Source organism: Schistocerca gregaria, chromosome 3 (assembly GCF_023897955.1).
Source record: "Schistocerca gregaria isolate iqSchGreg1 chromosome 3, iqSchGreg1.2, whole genome shotgun sequence".
Taxonomy (NCBI): domain Eukaryota; kingdom Metazoa; phylum Arthropoda; class Insecta; order Orthoptera; family Acrididae; genus Schistocerca; species Schistocerca gregaria.
This window is the reverse complement of record NC_064922.1, coordinates 765,554,160-765,574,248: the sequence shown is the minus strand read 5'-3', so window position 1 is coordinate 765,574,248 and position 20,089 is coordinate 765,554,160. Positions and strand designations below refer to the sequence as shown.

The following is a 20,089-nucleotide window of genomic DNA, read 5'->3' as shown; positions in this document are numbered from 1 at the left end:
GACTCCCCACTGCCGCTACACTCCGAGGCAGCAGCCTGAAGACTGCTGGCCGCGGCCATCAATACGTTCAGCTGTACGCGAACAGTGGCCAGCTCCTCCTGCGTCCTTACACAGCAGTACACACATCCTATCCATTCTCAGAAATTATTAACTTTTAACTAGACTGCTAGTTCACTAAAGGCGGCTGATAGCAGACTAAACTGTGGTTAGTAGACACTTCTTGCTGAAAACAATGAAAATAAGTACTACCTGTCTCTGGACTGTATTCAAAACAAACACGAAATCTATGGAACACTATTAATTGTACTCAAAAATTAAAGATTCCTAAAAGCAAAAAGACAAGGAAGAAGAAGTGACAAGTAAGAAAAATACAGTTAATAATTAAATTAAGGTAGCTCGCTGCACAGCAGATGTGAAGCAGACGGCAGTTAGGACTTCCAGGTTTTAGCAGAAGTATTCAGAGAAAAACTCATGAAATATAGAGCTATGTTATCTGTTCTCCGTGACTGTTATTCTTATGCTAAAATTTGCTTTGCTTACTACATTTTCTAGACAATGTGAGGGTAAACTGTAACTATGTCTTAAACCCTATCTTGAATGGTCTATCTTGACCTTACATTTTTATAACTCATTCTTACTTTTAGATTTAGATTACTTTCTTGTCTGTGCCGTAGTTTATCCTTATTCTTCTGATAATTTCACAACACAACGTCCCAAATCACAATGTGTAGGGCTCCTCCTAGCAGAAGGCTAGCACTAAAATCTAAGAGGTGCCTCAACATTTCCAAGAGATGGCCCTTTAATATCCTGCAGCGTTATGAACTGCTGTTCCTAGAGAGAACCAACGCCAATAATTACTAACAAGACAATCACAACCACAATAAGCTGTTTGACAATAAGTGGTCATGATAATCTGCGTGTATTGAGTAACGATCAGTATCTGTCGTCATTGTCCAAAATATTCCAGGTGTTGCAGTGCCGAAGCGCGTGGCAGTAAACAAAGGTCTGCCTGTGATCTGGGGGATCAGCATGTTGATCCTAGATGGCTGCTCGTCGATCGATCCGATCCGCATGTCCCCCTCCCATCTATCACGTGGCCTGCCGACAGCGTCCCTGATGTTAGGACTGTGTACATTCGCAATGACTATCCAACTCCAAGTTGTCTTGACAACGTTCTTACCGTTGCCGCTCGCCATATCCACATCTGTTTCTGTAGCGTTGGATGCAAAATACAATACCTAGTAGCACTAACTGTGATGCTTGGTTCAGTGTGCACCGGGAACAGACGAAGCGAATAATTCGGTGTAAGCTATACACCGCAATAATTTTACTTCAACTAAGACCAAAAACTGCATTATTTTTGCTTTTTGCTATTGCTCATTATTCTCATGAAGCATCAATTTATGATGCCGCCGCTAACCACTAGTATGTATTTATCAGAGTTGTCAGAAAGTCCATCTTAAAGGACATAAATATAAAATGTATATTCAACCATGAAATTAAGCACTAAAGCAAATAGTATAAAAAAGATTCCAAGAAATTTAACAGTGTCTTACACATCCAAAGGATCCTGTTTCTTTCCAATTGTTTCATCTTCGTCCAGTCTTTTGACCCTCATCACGTGGACGTCGTCCGCACTATTAATGCCGTTTTCTGCGGAGCTCTTCATGTTTCTGCGAACCCTGTTAGAAAGAGAAACAAAATAAAACTTAAACTTCCAGTAAAGATTGTCTCAGCAATAATGGTTTTACAAGAACTGCCTTACTTATGTTCGTTAATATGAAAACTGGACTGTGGCCTGATATTCGATCAAGTATCGAGATAAGATCTATACACGTTGCTCGCAAAGATTTGTAGTCCCTCTGCTCGGTAGTCGACAATAGATTGCGTGAAATTTACATATTACGTAACTTCTGTCGAACCTCTTGTCAGATTCAAGGATCCTTATCTATCGGTAGACCTTTCGTTGTTCTTGGATTCTTGAGAGTGGGGGTAACAGAGGGAGATAGCGGGTATAGGTTGAAGATAATCGAATTTTATGACTACTATGTAAAGGGCAGGCATTTCCCAATAAAATCAGTCATGTTGGATAAAAAGATTAAACTGCTGATCCAGTCTGATGGACTATTGACAATCGAGAAAAATCAGTGGTGATAGGTTATCAGTGTAGGCCTACTGCTTGTTTTCGTATATCTACAAATGCCGCAAACTCTTTGGTCATAATGCTCGGCCCCTTGGCCGGTTTGGCGAAATGGACACAATTCCTACTCTCACATGAACTTCTGGACTGTGGTCTTTCTTTCGCATGTCTCGACGCTTTGCTGTTCGAAACGTGACGCCATGCTTTGCACCATACATAACAAGATTTTAGGCACCGTTGAAACAAATCTCAAACCTGTATTGCAGTAGGAAGCAATTACGGCGTTTCAAAAAAAAAAAAAAAAAAAAAAAAAAAAGTTATCCTTCAACTCTGTTGCGCAGTGTCTATTAAGAGGATACGCTTCTAAAGGGACAAAATACAAAGGACACAACGTTATCTACAAGTTGAGCATAAACCAGGCTGCAGTTATGTGAGTCTAACAATGTGAAAAGGAGGCCGCAGTTCAGAGCTCTAATCTATCCACGTATTATTCAGTCAGTAAGGAAGTGGAAATGAAGTCCCATGCTTCTTGACAGAACGTTGGGGAACGATGAGAGAGACCCGCACCATCGTACTAGGTAAGATGCTGATGGAAGTGGTTTGCCGTTGCCTTCCTCGGACCGGAATGGGGATGAATGATGGTAATGAAGATGACGCAACAAAACCCAGTCATCTCGGGGCAGGTGAAAATCCCTGACCACGCGGGAAATCGAACCCGGGACACCGTGCTCGGGAAACGAGAACGTTACCGTGAGGTCACGAGTTGTGGACAGTCAGTACACCGCAATAAATTAAAGGAGACACCAAGAAAACGAGGTAATGTTCACTGAAGAGGAATCATATACTTCAAGTTTTGTCAGTGGCACTGTAATTCTGCCGGAGATGTGTGTTACGAAATTCTTCCTGGAAGTATTTTTCTGGTGCGTACGCTTGTATTTTATAATTTAAACGGGGTATACGAACAAACTGGCTTCATTGGGTATAGCACAATGGATTATTCGGTTTATTAACGCCATTTAGATTTCAAGAATATAAATTTCTAGTTAGAACACAATATACATTAAAGACACTTGAGAATACAGCAGAAAATTAACATTATTGATACAGCTTTCATTAGACAGTATCAGTAAAGTGAGAAATTTAGAAATGGTGGCGATGACGTTTGGCCTGAGGGGCGCTCAACCGCGCGGTCATCAGCGCCCGTACAAATTCCCAATTTTTACATAATTTTCTTTTTCGCAGTCCAGTCTAGCCACTGTCACGAATGGTGATGATGACGATGGTGATGATGATGATGAAATGATGAGGACAACATAAACACCCGGTCCCCGGACAAAAAAGATCACCAACCTGCCCCGGAATAGAGCCCAGGATCCCGTGATCCAGAGGCAGCAACGCTATCCACTAGACAACGAGCCGCGGACAAATTTAGAACTGAAACAGGAATTAAGTAAGTGAAATATCGATGACGGTGAGATATTTGTCCCGAGAATTTCTATAAGTTTTAAGTTTTAAATTCTTTTGTGAAATTTCGCGTATTCCATTGTAATTCCTGAGGAAAAGGGGTCTTAACAGAAGTACAGATAGTCGGATAACGAATGACAAAAAATGTTTTTTCGTGCGATATAATTACAAATTAACAACTTTAGGATTTTTCCTTCATTTGTACAAAACCCTCGATCCTTGCCAAATTTCATGACTCTAGGTCAACGGGAAGTACCCTACAAGTTTTGATGAGTGAATTTGAAAGTATCAAAATATGTGACATAAAAGGCGGTATTTTTTTATTTCACTGTCTTAGAGTGTAAATTTCTTACATCGCCAAGTGGTCATAGATATTAGTGTGTGACGTAAATCTGAAGTTGATACGTCTACTCGTTCCTGAGAAAAAGGGGATCTTAATAGGCAGACAGACACACAGACAGCTAACAAATGATTTAAAAAAATTTCATGCTATATAATTAGAAATTTGCAATTTCTGGATTTTACCCTTATTTATGCTTTGGAAACTTACTTCATACTAAAGTTCTTGATTTGTGTGTTGGGAATTATTAGTGGAGAAAGGAAAGAAAGAATTTGGTTATGGAACAGAACAGAGTAGAAAACATAAACCTGACTATAATGAAAACAAAAAAAGGCGGGCAATAGAGGGTAGATGAGACCAAGAAGGTTCTTTATTGGTTTCTAAGAGATAAATAGACGGAGAAGATGAACAATGCAAGGCGGACAGATAACAGTACAGTACATGTAAGAGCAATGTGGATATTATAGCTGAAGATCACAAAGCACGGAAAAAAGAGAAGCCCTTCAACCAAAGGTAGATGTCAAGTGGATGTTAATGGTGGCATTTTTCTGCAGACATCGCTCATGTGTTTATACATGCCGCACTTCGTTCAGAACCAACTCATAATGGTGGATGTACAGTATATCTACAAGACTTTTTCATGTGTTTAATAGAGAAAGTATCGGTAAGAATTTCTGTTGCCATTATAGTGAAAGACGAATCACAGCTGCCGTGACCGTATCTACAAAAGATAGACTTCAAAAACGCGCGACTTCAGCTTCAGATTAGTATCAGGCTACATTTGATCATGTACCGTGCTGTTTATTGATTGGAGAATTGAGAAACCACACAAGCGCTTTAAGCTGTACACTTTGGAGTTTAGCTGTAGTATTGCAGCGTTTTGGACGGCTGTGCAGCACTGTCTTTGTCACACTTAATGAACATCACGTAGCAGAAAATACAGGATTATATGGTACATTTGAAGAAGTACAGAATATATTAAAAACATCGTTTCACACAAATTGTAGCAGTTAGAAGCAGCACCAACATCCTTCACTGAAATTAATACATTTATAAAAATTCTAAAACACAAAAGCTCATGTGGGGTTGATGGAATTTAAGACAAAATTCTGAATAGTTGTTTCAACTTAATAAGTAATGTTCTTAGTGATATATGTAACGTGTCACTGGAAAAGGTAATTTCCCCAGGCAAATTAAAAAGTGCACTGTTACACCAGTTCATAAGAAAGATGATAAGACAGACTTAAACGATTACCATCCAATTGCCTTATTGACATCTTTTTTCAAAATGTTCGAAAAAATAATGTCCCACAGCGTTCAATTTTGCTTCTACTCTTTTTCCTTATATATGTGAATGAGCTCCCACTTCACATTCAACAAGCAAAATTTGTACTTTTTGCAGGCGATACTTGTGCTACAATAAATCCTATTAGACATAAAACAATACAAGAGGGAAATGATATTTTCCAGTGAATTGTTAAGTGGTTCTCTGAAAATGGACTCACCCTATATTTTCAAAAGAGCACCCTATATTCAGTTCTATACAACAAAGAAATTACACCAACGGCTGATGAAGTACACGAGCAAGGGTCAGTAAGTAGGGTAGAATGCTCCAAATGTTTGAGAGTACATATTGCTGAAAACTTAAAAAGGAAGACGCATATTACTGAGCTTGTCTAACAATCAAGTTCTGCTACTTTTATTCTTCGTGTAACTGCTAACTTAGGAAACAAACTTAGCAACCTCTTGACATAATTTGCATATTTCCACTTAATGTCATCATACGGAATAATTTTCTGGGGTAACTCAAGACAGAAAGAAAGTATTGTTTGCACAAAAGCGAGAGTAAGAATTGTATGTAACGTTGACCCACGAATTTCATGTAGATAGGTATCTGTTCAAGGATCTAGGCATTTTAATTGCACCGCCACTATATATATATATATATATATATATATTCTCTAATGAAATTCGTCATAAATAATCCTTTACAATTTGAGAAGAAAAGAACAGTGATGTCCATACCTACAACATTTGAGGAAAGAATGATCTTTATTACCCATTGTTAATGTTGTTAGTGGCTCAGAGAAGAATTCAGTTTGGGGTAACAAAAATTTTTGATAATTTGCTCAATAACGTAAAATTTCTCACCGGTAACCAAGCAAGTTTTAAATCTATTTTAAAATTATTTCTTCTAGACCAGTACTTCAATTCCATTGAATATTTATATATAAAAACTGTTAACCAGTAAATAAAAAATCTGTGTAGCTTTCTTGTAAACTGACTCGTTCCACATCATTTCCGTAAAAGAGTCGATCAAATGATCTATGTAATACGTCACACATTGAAGTTTACACTATTCAGAGATGGTTCACATGTCTTCTCTCTCTCTCTCTCTCTCTCTCTCTGTCTGTCTGTCTGTCTGTCTGTCTGTCTCTCTCTCTCTCTCTCTCCCTCTTCCTCGTGTGAACTGACGACACGGGAGACAGGAAGAACATCAGACAACAAATTAAATGGAACTAAATTTGTCACACAACGAAACAAGTGGAACCCCTAGGACAGGATGCACTCTAGGAAAGAGAGGTATATACTTCGTGTCTCCTTGGTAAAGATAATGTTTCACGTACTTTATTCAATGTGCTAATGGAACCCATGATCATGACGTAGGGTTGGCCATCTCTAAATTCTTGTTCCGTATAATTATCGTCGAATTTTGTGCTCGTCTATCTGGAAGACTTTCATTCTTTTTAATGTCCCAGTTTCAAATCATTTATGAATAGTTTTTTGAATTTCCCGGTCTTTGTTGCGAGCACTTGCCCTGATGACGTATATCCTACCCTCGATGTAATAAACGCGTGTTGCGTACTGTGTATTTCACAGCGTACTTCCCACCATTTACTGTGATCCCAGCGCCTCACTTCGTGTATAAGATTAGGTCTTCAGCGTTGCTTCCTCATAATGTTTGTGACTTGCCAAATTAAAATACCGTACGTTAGTAGGTAAGCAGTTTACGTAACGAAGAGCTCTCCTGTTTCAGTTTTCTGTCTCCAATGGCCTCACTGTAGTTGTGACCACACGTTCTATTCATCCATATTCCCTGTTTTTATGCGCATTAGGTACACTGTCTTCGAACTACATTCCCTATCTGATATTGACTGAGAACTACATATCTGTCGCTTTTCGATCAGTATTCTGATAAATATCTGGAACATCCGTTGGCTACGTTTGATTGCGAAAGTACTACAGCGTCTGAACTAAGATAACGATACGATCTGTCGCATTTGCGCCTGTCAGAGTGTCTCGAAACCGCACTGATCCACATTGCCTTATTGTGCGCCATTGTCTGAAAATAAATGCCCGGTGTCTCTGAGTTTTGTTTATTCTGAAAACGAGAGGTGTATACACGATGTTGACTTTGTATCTCTTGTGTAACACCGACACATACGCATTTTTTATTACTCTTAAGACGAAGTTCGGGCATTAGTGCAGAGGATCTTGTATCACTTACGTCAGTTTCTTTTAAATTTATTTCTTCTAGTATCTCGTCTTTTGTATGTGTCCACAGCATTTGTTTAAAGTTATTTCGAATTTCTTTGCTACATGCGTTCAGAAAGACATCCAGTCCTAAACGGTACAGCACAGAAGCAGAAGAAATTGTGAAAGGCCCTGACAGGTTAAAAGTGCTATGGGTAAGACGCAGTCCCGCCTCGAGTGCGTATTAAACAGTTGCGTTAGGGCAAGAGGATCAACACAATAAGAAGCTGTCAGACTCTTAAATTCACTCTAAGACATACACAACGACCCACCATGACGGAATTATCCAAGTAGGCCGGACATCGATGGATTTGATGTACATGTGCAGACAAACAAATGATTACAGTTTCACTAAAAGTGGATCATTTGTTCAAGAGAAACGGCTTCACAAATTGAGAAAGTCAATAACGCTTTGGTCCACCTATTTCCCTTATGGAAGCAGTTATTTGGCTTAACACTGACTGACAGGTTTGTTGGATACCCTCATGGGGGATATAATGCCAAATTATGTGCAATTAGCAGGTTAGATCGACAAAATTCCGAGATGGATGGAGGGCCCTGCGTGTAATGCTGCAACCGTTCTCAGTAGGGGAGAGATCCAGTGACCTTTCTGGCTAAGGTAAGGGTTTGGCAAGCACGAAGTCAAGCAGTAGAAACTCTCGCCGTGAACGGACAGGCATTATCTTGTTGAAATTTAAGTCCAGGAGGCTTTCCATGAAGAGCAACAAAACGGGGCGTAGAATATCATTGACGTACCTCTGTGCGGTGAATGAGGCGTGGCTGTGGCCAATATGGTTCTGCTATGAAAGATATGGCACCCCAGACCACCCTCCCTGGCTGTCGGGCCGTATGGCGGGCACGATCAGGTTGGTATTGCAGGGGTGTCTGGGGCGCCCAGAGACAGGTCTTCAGCCTGGACTCTCATTTACTGAAGCAGAATAGTCTTCGGTGATGGATTCCGTTAACCACCTAAGGCGTGCCTGGTGACGCCTCGGTCTTTGGTGGGATACCAACTACACAGTCGCCCACATACGGTCCAACAATCAGGAACGGTGGAGCCATTTCTGTTTTTCATTTACTGATTTGTATAAAGTCTTGATCTAGGCTGGACTACCCTTACTTGCATTTTCGCACCGCAATAAGAGTTTGACAGACAGATTTATATAAATTTCAGACAAAGTACTTCCGTCAGTTTTATTGCGTCACCTCCCGCAACAACCTCATATATGAACCTCAGCACAACCTCAATGCCACATCATACTGCTAGGCACATAATGGAGAATCGGATTCTCCTTAAGAGAACGATTCCCTGAAACTTTCATTGGCATTCCAGAATGGAAGCTCTCCACTTACCGGAATGCTCTCCGCACCACCAGGCTCCTGTTAAGCAGGTTAGTCACTGTTCACGTCTTATCTGAGTAACCATTTTTCGCACCCACACCTCGATATTAAAACACGTCTTTATGGCTGTTCACCAGCTGAAAGCAGAGACCGACGTGGTTCTGTGGTTAACGCACTGGAGAATATTTCTAGAGGAACAGGTTTCGAATTCCTCAGTGATTCTCCAGAAGTAGGCCATTCATTCTTTTATCCAATCAATTAAGTCGAATGTTGAGTCGGAACCATGGTACAGAACATAGGCGTTCCTCACTCTTCGTCAATCCAGGCTTTTGGGTTTCGCTAATGACCGTTTCGTCAACGGTACGTTAAATTCTAATCTATATTTTCCAGTAAAGAAAAACTGTGTACTTTTATATTTGTTTATGTTATAAAGTGTACAAAAAAACTCAATATTTCCTTCGCATAGGCCACTGATTCTACATCTCCATCGAGATAAGATGGGATTTCAAAAAACAAGCTACATTTTGTTACGGCAGGGTAAGTAATTTGTATTGAATGCCTCACTAATCGTCAAAGTGACACAGAAAAATGACATTATTTTCCAATATAGTCACCAAATCTACCAGTTGTTCAGTCCCTTGACGGTGGATCAGCAACCGATTCTGTGCGCCCTTAGTTCGATTGTTGGCCGGACGCGGTTTAGCATTCTTCCATATACCTCTAGAATATCGCAGCGAATATCTGTGTGAAATTTAGACGTCTTGTTGACAAGAATTCTGGGCCTACTGTCCCGCGTACTTCAACTTGAGAGTACATTCTCAGTTTGCGTGCCATTTCACTCGCGCACTGTGGTGCATACTGCAGCAGAACCGTGTCTGCAATAAGCCCTAAGATGTACTCTCTTCCGACAATGTGCCACTACTGCCTTGTCGTGGAACGCTATGTGTCGTCCCTACGCGTATAGGGAGGTAGAAGTGCTCTGCACTGAGAGCAGTGTAATCAACAACTTTACGTCAGTATTTGATCCTTTTGCAGACTAATGATTAATGTTAGGAATAGTATGTTTTCAGTTTGGTATCTCGAAGTACATGTGGCAGCAGCAAGTCATTAATGCTTATTTCTCCTTGGGCAGCACGTCAGGTGTTGATGTGCTGACGCTTGGACGCAAGAAGGTTAATGTATACTGACTGGTCTAGTCCATTTAGCGGTGTAGTTACGATTTTGGACAAAACATCAGGTAGTAAATTATGTGACGTTCTCGTGGGAATGCTTTTAGATGCAAAGAAGAAACAATGAACACACTGAAGTTGATACTTGTTAAGATACCAATGATCACAATATTTGCACTCGTAACACCCTCTATACTACTCAAGCTGCAATAAACGTTGTGCCTGAGGGTACACTGTACCAGTATTATTGATTTTCTTTCCTATTCAGTTCACCTACTGAGAGAGAAAAAAAGTACTTTCTACATGTCTTTGTACAATCTCTAATATCTCTTATCTTTTTCATTATCACTATCTGGTGATGACAGCATAATGGTCGCACAATCTTCTTGAAGGACACGTTTTCTAAATTTACTGAATAATATTTCGCAACAACTACTTCGTCGCCCAAAGTTTTAAACATGGCTGTTTGGTTCAGCAACCATTTATAAATTAAAATTGAAACAAATGAGCCCTCGGTCACAATTTTATAGTCTTATTAACCAGGTTTCAATACTACTAAGAGTTCCTTCGTCAGAATTTAGACATTTAAAGTGGTCTATAACATAATTACAGCCAACGGCCTTGCAGTGGTAACACCGGTTCCTGTCAGATCACCGAAGTTAAGCGCTGTTGGGTGACCATCGGGTCTGCCGAGCGCTGATGGCAAGCAGGGTGCACTCAGCCCTTGTGAGGCAAACGGATAAGCTTCTTGATTGAAAAGTCCGGACCGGAAACTGACATACGGCCGGGAGAGCGGTGCGCTGACCACATGCCCCTCTGTATCCGCATCCAGTGACGCACATAGGATGAGGATGACACGGCGGCCGGTCAGTAATGTAGGACCTTCGTGGCCTGTTCAGGAGGAGTTTATTTTATAACATAATTACAAATTTATGGAATAAAACTTTTATTATATTATAAAAACTGTAAGTACTGACTAACAATACAAGACAGAGACAGTACTTACATGTCATGTATAAAATAAATAACAGGCCAGGAATGTGTGAAGGGGAGCCTCTAAGGGCTGCTCATGACTGTACAGCCACAGGTTTGTAATTATGATATAAACCACTTTAAATATCTAAATTCTGATGAAAGCACTCTTAGAAGTGTCGAAAGCTGTGACCGAGGGCTCAGTTGTTTCAATTTTTCTTCTTTTCGTCTGGAGCAAACACCCTGCAACATCCGTCGAAAGGGATGAGGCCTGAGGATGGGGCATTATGGTCTGGGGAACGCTTTACTGGCTTTCCTTGTGTCGGAATGGATCAACGCAAATACGTATCTGTCCTTGGGGACCGTGTCCACTCTTGGATACAGTTTGTTTTTCCTCTGGCCGATCGCATATACGAGCAGGACAATGCAAAGTGTCACACTTTCGTATTGTACCTGCGTGGTTTGAAGAGCACCAGGATGAGTTTATCGGACTTCTCTTGCCACCAAATTCCCCGTATTTAAGGCCAATCGAGAATCTGAGGGACCATCCCAGTCGGGCTGTTTGCGTCATTGCTCCTTAACCGAGCAACCTGGCGCAGCTGGCCAAGGCACTGTCATTACCATTGTCCACATCCCTGTCGCTATCTTCCAACTTCACTGACTCTCTTCCCGCATTTTCGCGCTGCAAAAGTTGGCTGAACATGATTTTGACAGGTGGTCACTTTGATATGATTGGACAGTTTACTGTTAAATGAAACAATAAGTTTACTTTTACCAGTCACTGCTTATTTATCTCCACGACGCGTTTCAAAGGTTTGGTATTACTCCTAGTAGTATTACTCCTAAATCGTAGTATTACTCCTAAATAACACCCCTAAATACACGATGTGAGTCGGCCGGGGTGGCCAAGCGGTTCTAGGCGCTACAGTCTGGAACCGCGTGACCGCTACGGTCGCAGGTACGAATCCCGCCTCGGGCATGGGTGTGTGTGATGTCCTTAGGTTGGTTCGGTTATGTAGTTCTAAGTTCTAGGGGACTGCTGACCTCAGAAGTTAAGTCCCATAGTGCTCAGAGCCATTTGAACCAACACGATGATAACAACTAATCTGGCAATCAGATCCTGCCATGTTATTTCTCTTTGTTACAGTCACTGTTTAACATTTATACGCGTATATAAAGGGTGAGCTCTATTACTTAATACTGCTGGAGCCACTCACTTACACTATGTGATGGAAAGTATCCGGACACCCCTAAAAACGTAGGATTTTCATATTAGGCGCATTGTGCTGCCACCTACTGCCAGACACTCCATATCAGCGACTTATACAACGTGAGATAGCAGAATGAGGCATTCCGCGGAACTCAAGGGCTTCGAACGTGGTCAGATTGGTCAGATGACTGTGTGTCACTTATATCAGACGTCTATACGCGAGGTTTCCACACTCCTAAGCGTTCCTAGGTCCATTGTTTCCGAACTGATAGTGAAGTGGAAACATGAGGGGACACGTACAGCTTAAAAGCGTACAGACTGACCTCGTCTGTTGACTGACAGAGACCGCCGACAGTTGAAGAGGGTCGTAATGTGTAATAGGCAGACATCTATCAAGACCATCACACAGGAATTCCAAACTGCATCACGATCCACTGCAGGTACTATGACAGGGAGCGGCAGGTGAGAAAACGTGTATTTCATGGTCGAGCCGCTGTTCATAAGCCACACATCACGCCGATAAATGCCAAACGACGCCGCGCTTGGTGTAAGGATTCTAAACATTGGACGATTGAACAGTGGAAAAACGTTGTGTGGAGCGACGAATTATGGTACACAATGTCGCGATCCGATGGCAGGATGTGGGTCTCGCGAATGCCCAGTGAACGTCATCTACCAGCGTGTGTAGTGTCAATAGTAAAATCTGGAGGCAGTGGTGTTCTGGTGTGGTCATGTTTTCCATGGAGAGGGCTTGCACCCCTTGTTGTTTTGCGTGACTATATCACAGCACAGGCCTACGTTGATGTTTTATGCACCTTCTTGGTTCCCACTGTTGAAGAGCAATTCAGGGATGGCGATTGCATCTTTCAACACGATCGAGCACCTATTCATAATGCACGGCCTATGACGAAGTGGTTACACGACAATAACATCCCTGTAATGGACTGGCCTGCAGAGAGTCCTGACCTGAATCCTATAGAACTCCTTGGGCTGTTTTGGAACGCCGATTTCGTGTCAGGCCTCACCGATCGACATCGATACCTCTCCTCAGTGCAGCAATCCGTGAACAATGGGCTGCCGTTCCCCAAGAAACCTTCCAGCACTGATTGAACGTATGCCTGCGAGACTGGAAGCTTTCATCAAGGCTAAGGGTGGGCCAACACCATATTGAATTCCAGAATTACCGATGGAGGGCGCCACGAACTTGTAAGTCATTTCAGCAAGGTGTCCCGATACTTTAGATCACATAGTGTATTGCCGAAGAAGCTTCGTATGATCGTGTCTTTGTTAGTAGTCAGTGACGCGAATCTCCGATAAAACTTTTGAGAAGTGTGGGAAGACGGAATCTACCTGCTCACTTGCATCTGTTGCTTAACAATACGTCGCGTATGAGTAAAGGAAGTGTTCTTTGGTACATTTTCCGACCGCTCGCTGGTCGATTTCCAAATGCTACATGGGACGTGTTTAAATTCCAATGGGATCTTTGGTGGTGCCGCGTGAGAGGGTTGTATTTGAAGCAAAGAGAAGGGGCAGTTGAATGGTGACACCTGTAAACCGTCACTTGTGTGGAAGCAGTTAAATGTGCACAATCCTAAATGGGCTTGCCATGTGGTGCAGTCCATATGATCATGAGTTAGTCGGTGCTGAGCAGTTTTGTGCCTGAACTGCATATTATTGTGAGTTTGTGAGAGGAGGCATTGCTGTACCGGTAGATGTCGTTTGGAAATACTTTGTATCAGACAAGCTGTCATCTAATAATTCTGTTTCCACCTAGCTGAAGAGAAGAAGTGCATGATTTCGGCGTTAGCACTGGGAGTGGATGCAATATTAGTTTTTAGAGAGTATGCTATGGTTGTTAAACCGATCTTCACAAGTATGTTTGCTCCTCTCCATGAATACTGCTCAATGGTCCAAGGTGAGGTGTTACTGCTTTCCTCGAGGAACTTCATAACATTTAAGCTTATAATACTCTCTAGAATTAAAAACAGATCTACCTCAGAGGTTTTGGTCTTCAGTTGTCTGCAGCCGATCTACAATGGTCATTTAAAAATTTCTGCACACAAGCATGCGCTACCTTTATGGTGGCGCGATCGAGTTGAAATTCATGTCAGTTGTGTGTGAGACTTTAGACGTGATGGTCATATAAGTATTTGCTGGTTCGTGTTGCTGTGTCGTAAGTAATTCAGTTTTAAAATGTGTAAGTAGGCTGTTTAGGTTTTCATGTTGGTAACACCACGTAGCGCTCTGTATGAAAATCATTGACTGTGCTATGTGCAGTCTGTGGCTGGTTGGCATTGTTGGAATTTCACTAGTGTAGTGTTGGGCAGTTGGATGTGAACAGCGCTTAGCGTTGTGCAGTTGTAGGTGAGCCACCAGAAGTGGTGGATGTGGGGAAAGAGATGGTAGAATTTTGAGAGCGGACGATCTGGATGTGTGTCCGTCAGAAAAAGGAAATTTGTAAGACTGGGTGTCATTGAATACTATTGAGGTAAATGCATTGTTTGCTCTCTATCAAAATCTTTGATTTGCTAACTATGCCTATCAGTAGTTAGTGCCTTCAGTAGTTATAATCTTCTATTTAGTTGGCAGTATTGGCGGTAGCTGTATTGCAATAGTTCGAGTAACGAAGATTTTTGTGACGTAAGTGATTCATGAAGGGTATAGGTTATTGTTAGTCAGGGCCATTCTTTTGTAGGGATTATTGAAAATTAGACAGCGTTGCGCTAAAAAATATTGTGTGTCAGTTTAGTGATGATCAGAATAAGTAAAGAGACAACTGTCTGAGTACGTTCAGTTTTGCTCAGCTGTTTGAAAATCAAATAACGTAAGAAGTTTATCAGCACAGTAATTTATAATTTTTCTAAGGGAGCGTTACAAATGCTAGCTGAAAACAAGTTAGGTCGGATTAGATTTAGTGACCAGCGTTCGTACATCAAAATCGAAATGCTACGGCGAAAGAACCCAACCGAAATTTCCAACAGTTTTAGAGAGGTGAGTGGAAATAGTGCAGTGGATCGCAGCACAGTATCGCTTTGGTATGCTCATTTCCGAGAACGTCGCGTAAGTAGTGAGGACAGCCCTAGAAGTGGAAGGCCATCAACTGCAGACTACACCCCTCAGGTAAATGTTAATGACGTTACGAGACATGATCGACGAAAGACGTGTGAGGAAATTGCATATGAGACCAGAATGTGTGTCTCTTCCGCTTACAGAATCACAACTGAGAAGTTAAAGGCGATAAAAGTTACTGTCCGATGGGGTTCGTGTGGTCTAAGGGAAGAGCAAAAAAAAAGACCGCCAAAGAATCGCAGAAGAATTGCATTGTTGTTATGGAACAGAAGGAGAACAATTTCTGAAAAGGATTGTTGCACTTGACACGAGATTTTGAGCCAAAACTGTAGTCTCAGTCGTCAGAATGGAAAATTTCCGATTCTCCACGCCCGAAAAAATTACGCTGCCAACGCTAAAATATGAAACTGATGATGATCTTCGCGTATGACACGAGTGGAATCATTGCTACAAATAGAGTACCGCAGAGGACGTCTGTAGCAGGCGCTTCCTACAGGCTATTTCGATAAATTGTTTTGCAGTTCGTCAAAAAAGGCTCGACATGCTTGCAGCTGGTGTCATTTTGCGCTATGAGATCGCATATTCCTTTTCCATCGAGAGGCATACTCGACAAATATGGATGCGATGCTCCACGAATTCCTCTCTTGTGTCAGCCTCTTCATCTGAGATTAGCAGTTGCACCCGACGTCCTCGATTATTTGCTGCATATTTTACAATCTCTGTCTTCCCCTACAATTTTTGCCCTCCACAAATCCTAATAGTACTATGGACGTTATTTCCTGGTGTCTTAACATAGGTTCTATCTTCCTGTTCTTTTTTCTTGTCTGTGTTTTCCGTACGATCCTTTCCTCGCCGCTGTTGATTTTCAGCATTCTTTTGCATGTCTTTTTTTGCCGTTGTTCCCACAGTTCTAGATTCACTGTCATACAATGAAGTGTTCCAAACGTACATTTTCAGAAATTTCTTCCTTATATTAAGCTCTTTATTTCATCCTAGGAGACTTGTTTTGGCCAGGGATGCACACTACTCCTGTGAACCTTGTTTGCATCATGTTTACATCTATCTCTACATGTGTACTCTGTGAACAACCGTGAAGTGCATGGTAGAGGGTACGTCTCACTGTACCACTTGTAATGGCTTTCTTCCGTTTCATGCACGTATAAATCACGGTGAGAGTGATTGGTTAACAGCCTCTGTGCATGGTCTAATTAGTTTAATGTCGTCTTAGTGACCGGTATGGGAGTGGTACGAAGGGCTATGAATACAGCCAAATTAGCACTTGGGTTCATCGCTTAGAAACTTAATAAGTTCGTTTTTACGGGATAGTTTGCCTCTATGTTCAAGCATCTGCCAGTTCAGTTTCTTCGTGGCACTCTTCAGTGGATGGAACAGCCCCGTGACCATTCTTGCAGCCCTTCTTTTTATCGCTCAATATCCTTTGTTAATCTATTTGGTAAGGTTTCCACACGTTTGAGCAATATTCCATGATGGGTCATACGGTGCTCGATGGAGAACATCGACAAGAAACGCCTGAGGTACCTGTCCTACCTTTTTAACTAAGCTTCTAAGACACAAAGCTGGTGCGTATTTGCCCTCCATTTGTAACAGCTTAGTTCAGTGGAGCATATATTATGTATTCCCACTGGAATCAGGATGCGCGATGGAAAGGAGGAGTTCAACAGTCGTTGGTATTTGTGCGAGAAAATCGTATTGCATCATGCGAGAGACCATCAAGCGATGTTCAGAAACTACAACTATACCGAACAATGCGCAAGGTCTGTTCACAATGATTCAGATCACTACGTTCAAGTATTAGGATTAACTTGTGTAGGCCTACCCATTTCAACTTGCAAGCTATAAATACATTTATTCTTTTTCCTTTTTTTCGTTCATTTTTTTTCTTTAGGTTGATTTGTTTTCGTTCTCCTTCTCTTCCATCAAAAACACTTTTCCTTCTCTACGTATCTACTATAATGTCCCCTGTCACGTGTTATTACTTTCTGAAAACTTTATTCCTATACCCTGCTCATCGGGGGTGACAATGTAACTTCGTATACATGCATACCATCGATGGACATTTGAACGACTAGAGCTGCAATTCTGTGCGACAGATACAACGGCTACCGGAGCATGTAGTGTTGTTACCAGGTCTGGTAAGGTGCATAATGGGCGTGAGGCGAGTCATAATATGTTGAGGGGTCACTGTGAAGGACACAGACAAGTCGCATACATGTGTGAGACAGCATTATCAGCATCTGACGGGGTTCGAAAGGTCCTCATTGTTGTTGTTGTTGTGGTCTTCAGTCTTGAGACTGGTTTGATGCAGCTCTCCATGCTACCCTATCCTGCGCAAGTTTCTTCATCCCCCAGTACCTACTGCAAACTACATCCTTCTGAAACTGCTTAGTGTATTCATCTCTTGGTCTCCCTCTAGGATTTTTAGCCTCCACGCTGCCCTCCAATGCTAAATTTGTGATCCCTTGATGCCTCAGAACATGTCCTACCAACTGGTCCCTTCTTCTCGTCAAGTTGTGCCACAGACTCCTCTTCTCCCCAAATCTATTCACTACCTCCTCATTAGTTATGTGATCTACCCATCTAATCTTCAGCATTCTTGTGTAGCACCACATTTCGAAAGCTTCTATTCTCTTCCTGTCCAAACAATTTATCGTCCATGTTTCACTTCCATACATGGCTACACTCCATACAAATACACTCCTGGAAATTGAAATAAGAACACCGTGAATTCATTGTCCCAGGATGGGGAAACTTTATTGACACATTCCTGGGGTCAGATACATCACATGATCACACTGACAGAACCACAGGCACATTGACACAGGCAACAGAGCATGCACAATGTCGGCACTAGTACAGTGTATATCCACCTTTCGCAGCAATGCAGGCTGCTATTCTCCCATGGAGACGATCGTAGAGATGCTGGATGCAGTCCTGTGGAACGGCTTGCCATGCCATTTCCACCTGGCGCCTCAGTTGGACCAGCGTTCGTGCTGGACGTGCAGACCGCGTGAGACGACGCTTCATCCAGTCCCAAACATGCTCAATGGGGGACAGATCCGGAGATCTTGCTGGCCAGGGTAGTTCACTTACACCTTCTAGAGCACGTTGGGTGGCACGGGATACATGCGGACGTGCATTGTCCTGTTGGAACAGCAAGTTCCCTTGCCGGTCTAGGAATGGTAGAACGATGGGTTCGATGACGGTTTGGATGTACCGTGCACTATTCAGTGTCCCCTCGACGATCACCAGAGGTGTACGGCCAGTGTAGGAGATCGCTCCCCACACCATGATGCCGGGTGTTGGCCCTGTGTGCCTCGGTCGTATGCAGTCCTGATTGTGGCGCTCACCTGCACGGCGCCAACCACGCATACGACCATCATTAGCACCAAGGCAGAAGCGACTCTCATCGCTGAAGACGACACGTCTCCATTCGTCCCTCCATTCACGTCTGTCGCGACACCACTGGAGGTGGGCTGAACGATGTTGGGGCGTGAGCGGAAGACGGCCTAACGGTGTGCGGGACCGTAGCCCAGCGAATGGTCCTCGCCGATACCCCAGGAGCAACAGTGTCCGTAATTTGCTGGGAAGTGGCGGTGCGGTCCCCTACGGCACTGCGTAGGATCCTACGGTCTTGGCGTGCACCCGTGCGTCGCTGCGGTCCGGTCCCAGGTCGACGGGCACGTGCACCTTCCGCCGACCACTGGCGACAACATCGATGTACTGTGGAGACCTCACGCCCCACGTGTTGAGCAATTCGGCGGTACGTCCACCCTGCCTCCCGCATGTCCACTATACGCCCTCGCTCAAAGTCCGTCAACTGCACATACGGTTCACGTCCACGCTGTCGCGGCATGCTACCAGTGTTAAAGACTGCGATGGAGCTCCGTATGCTACGGCAAACTGGCTGACAGTGACGGCGGCGGTGCACAAACGTTGCGCAGCTAGCGCCATTCGACGGCCAACACCGCGGTTCCTGGTGTGTCCGCTGTGCCGTGCGTGTGATCATTGCTTGTACAGCCCTCTCGCAGTGTCCGGAGCAAGTATGGTGGGTCTGACACACCGGTGTCAATGTGTTCTTTTTTTCCATTTCCAGGAGTGTACTTTCAGAAACGACTTCCTGACACTTAAATCTACATTCGATGTTAACAAATTTCTTTTCTTCAGAAACGCTTTCCTTGACATTGCCAGTCTAGATTTTATATCTTCTCTACTTCAACCATCATCAGTTATTTTGCACCCCAAATAGCAAAACGACTTTACTGCTTTAAGTGTTTCATTTCCTAATCTAATTCCCTCAGCGTCACCCGACTTAATTCGACTACATTCCATTATCCTCGTTTTGCTCTTATATCTTCCTTTCAAGACACTGTCCATTCCATTCAACTGCTCTTCCAAGTGCTTTGCTTTCTCTGACAGAATTACAATGTCATCAGCGAACCGCAAAGTTTTTATTTCTTCTCCATGGATTTTAATACCAACTTCGATTTTTTTCTTTTTTTCCCTTTACTGCTTGCTCAATATACAGATTGAATAACATCGGGGACAGGCTACAACGCTGTCTCACTCCTTTCCCAACCATTGCTTCTCTTTCATGTCCTTCGACTCTTATAATTGCCATCTGGTTTCTGTACAAATTGTAAATAGCCTTTCAATTCCTGTATTTTACCCCCGCCACCTTTAGAATTTGAAAGAGAGTATTCCAGTCAACGTTGTCAAAAGCTTTCTCTAAGTCAACAAATGCTAGTAATGTAGGTTTGCCTTTCCTTAATCCTTCTTCTAAGATAAGTCGTAAGGTCAGTATTGCCTCACGTGTTCCAATATTTCTACGG

General features: G+C 42.7%; 1 protein-coding gene across 2 annotated transcripts in view; it reads right to left on the bottom strand.

The window, feature by feature from the left end:
- The window catches only part of LOC126354014 (ATP-dependent translocase ABCB1-like), a 212,921-nt gene that overhangs the window by 162,517 nt on the left and 30,315 nt on the right, over window positions 1-20,089 (bottom strand). For both annotated transcript variants that reach the window (XM_050003333.1, XM_050003332.1), the window contains exon 2: window positions 1,557-1,682. In XM_050003333.1, the coding sequence (XP_049859290.1) occupies window positions 1,557-1,669 (113 nt within the window). In that variant the 5' untranslated portion in view covers window positions 1,670-1,682. The remainder of the gene's footprint in view (window positions 1-1,556; window positions 1,683-20,089) is intronic.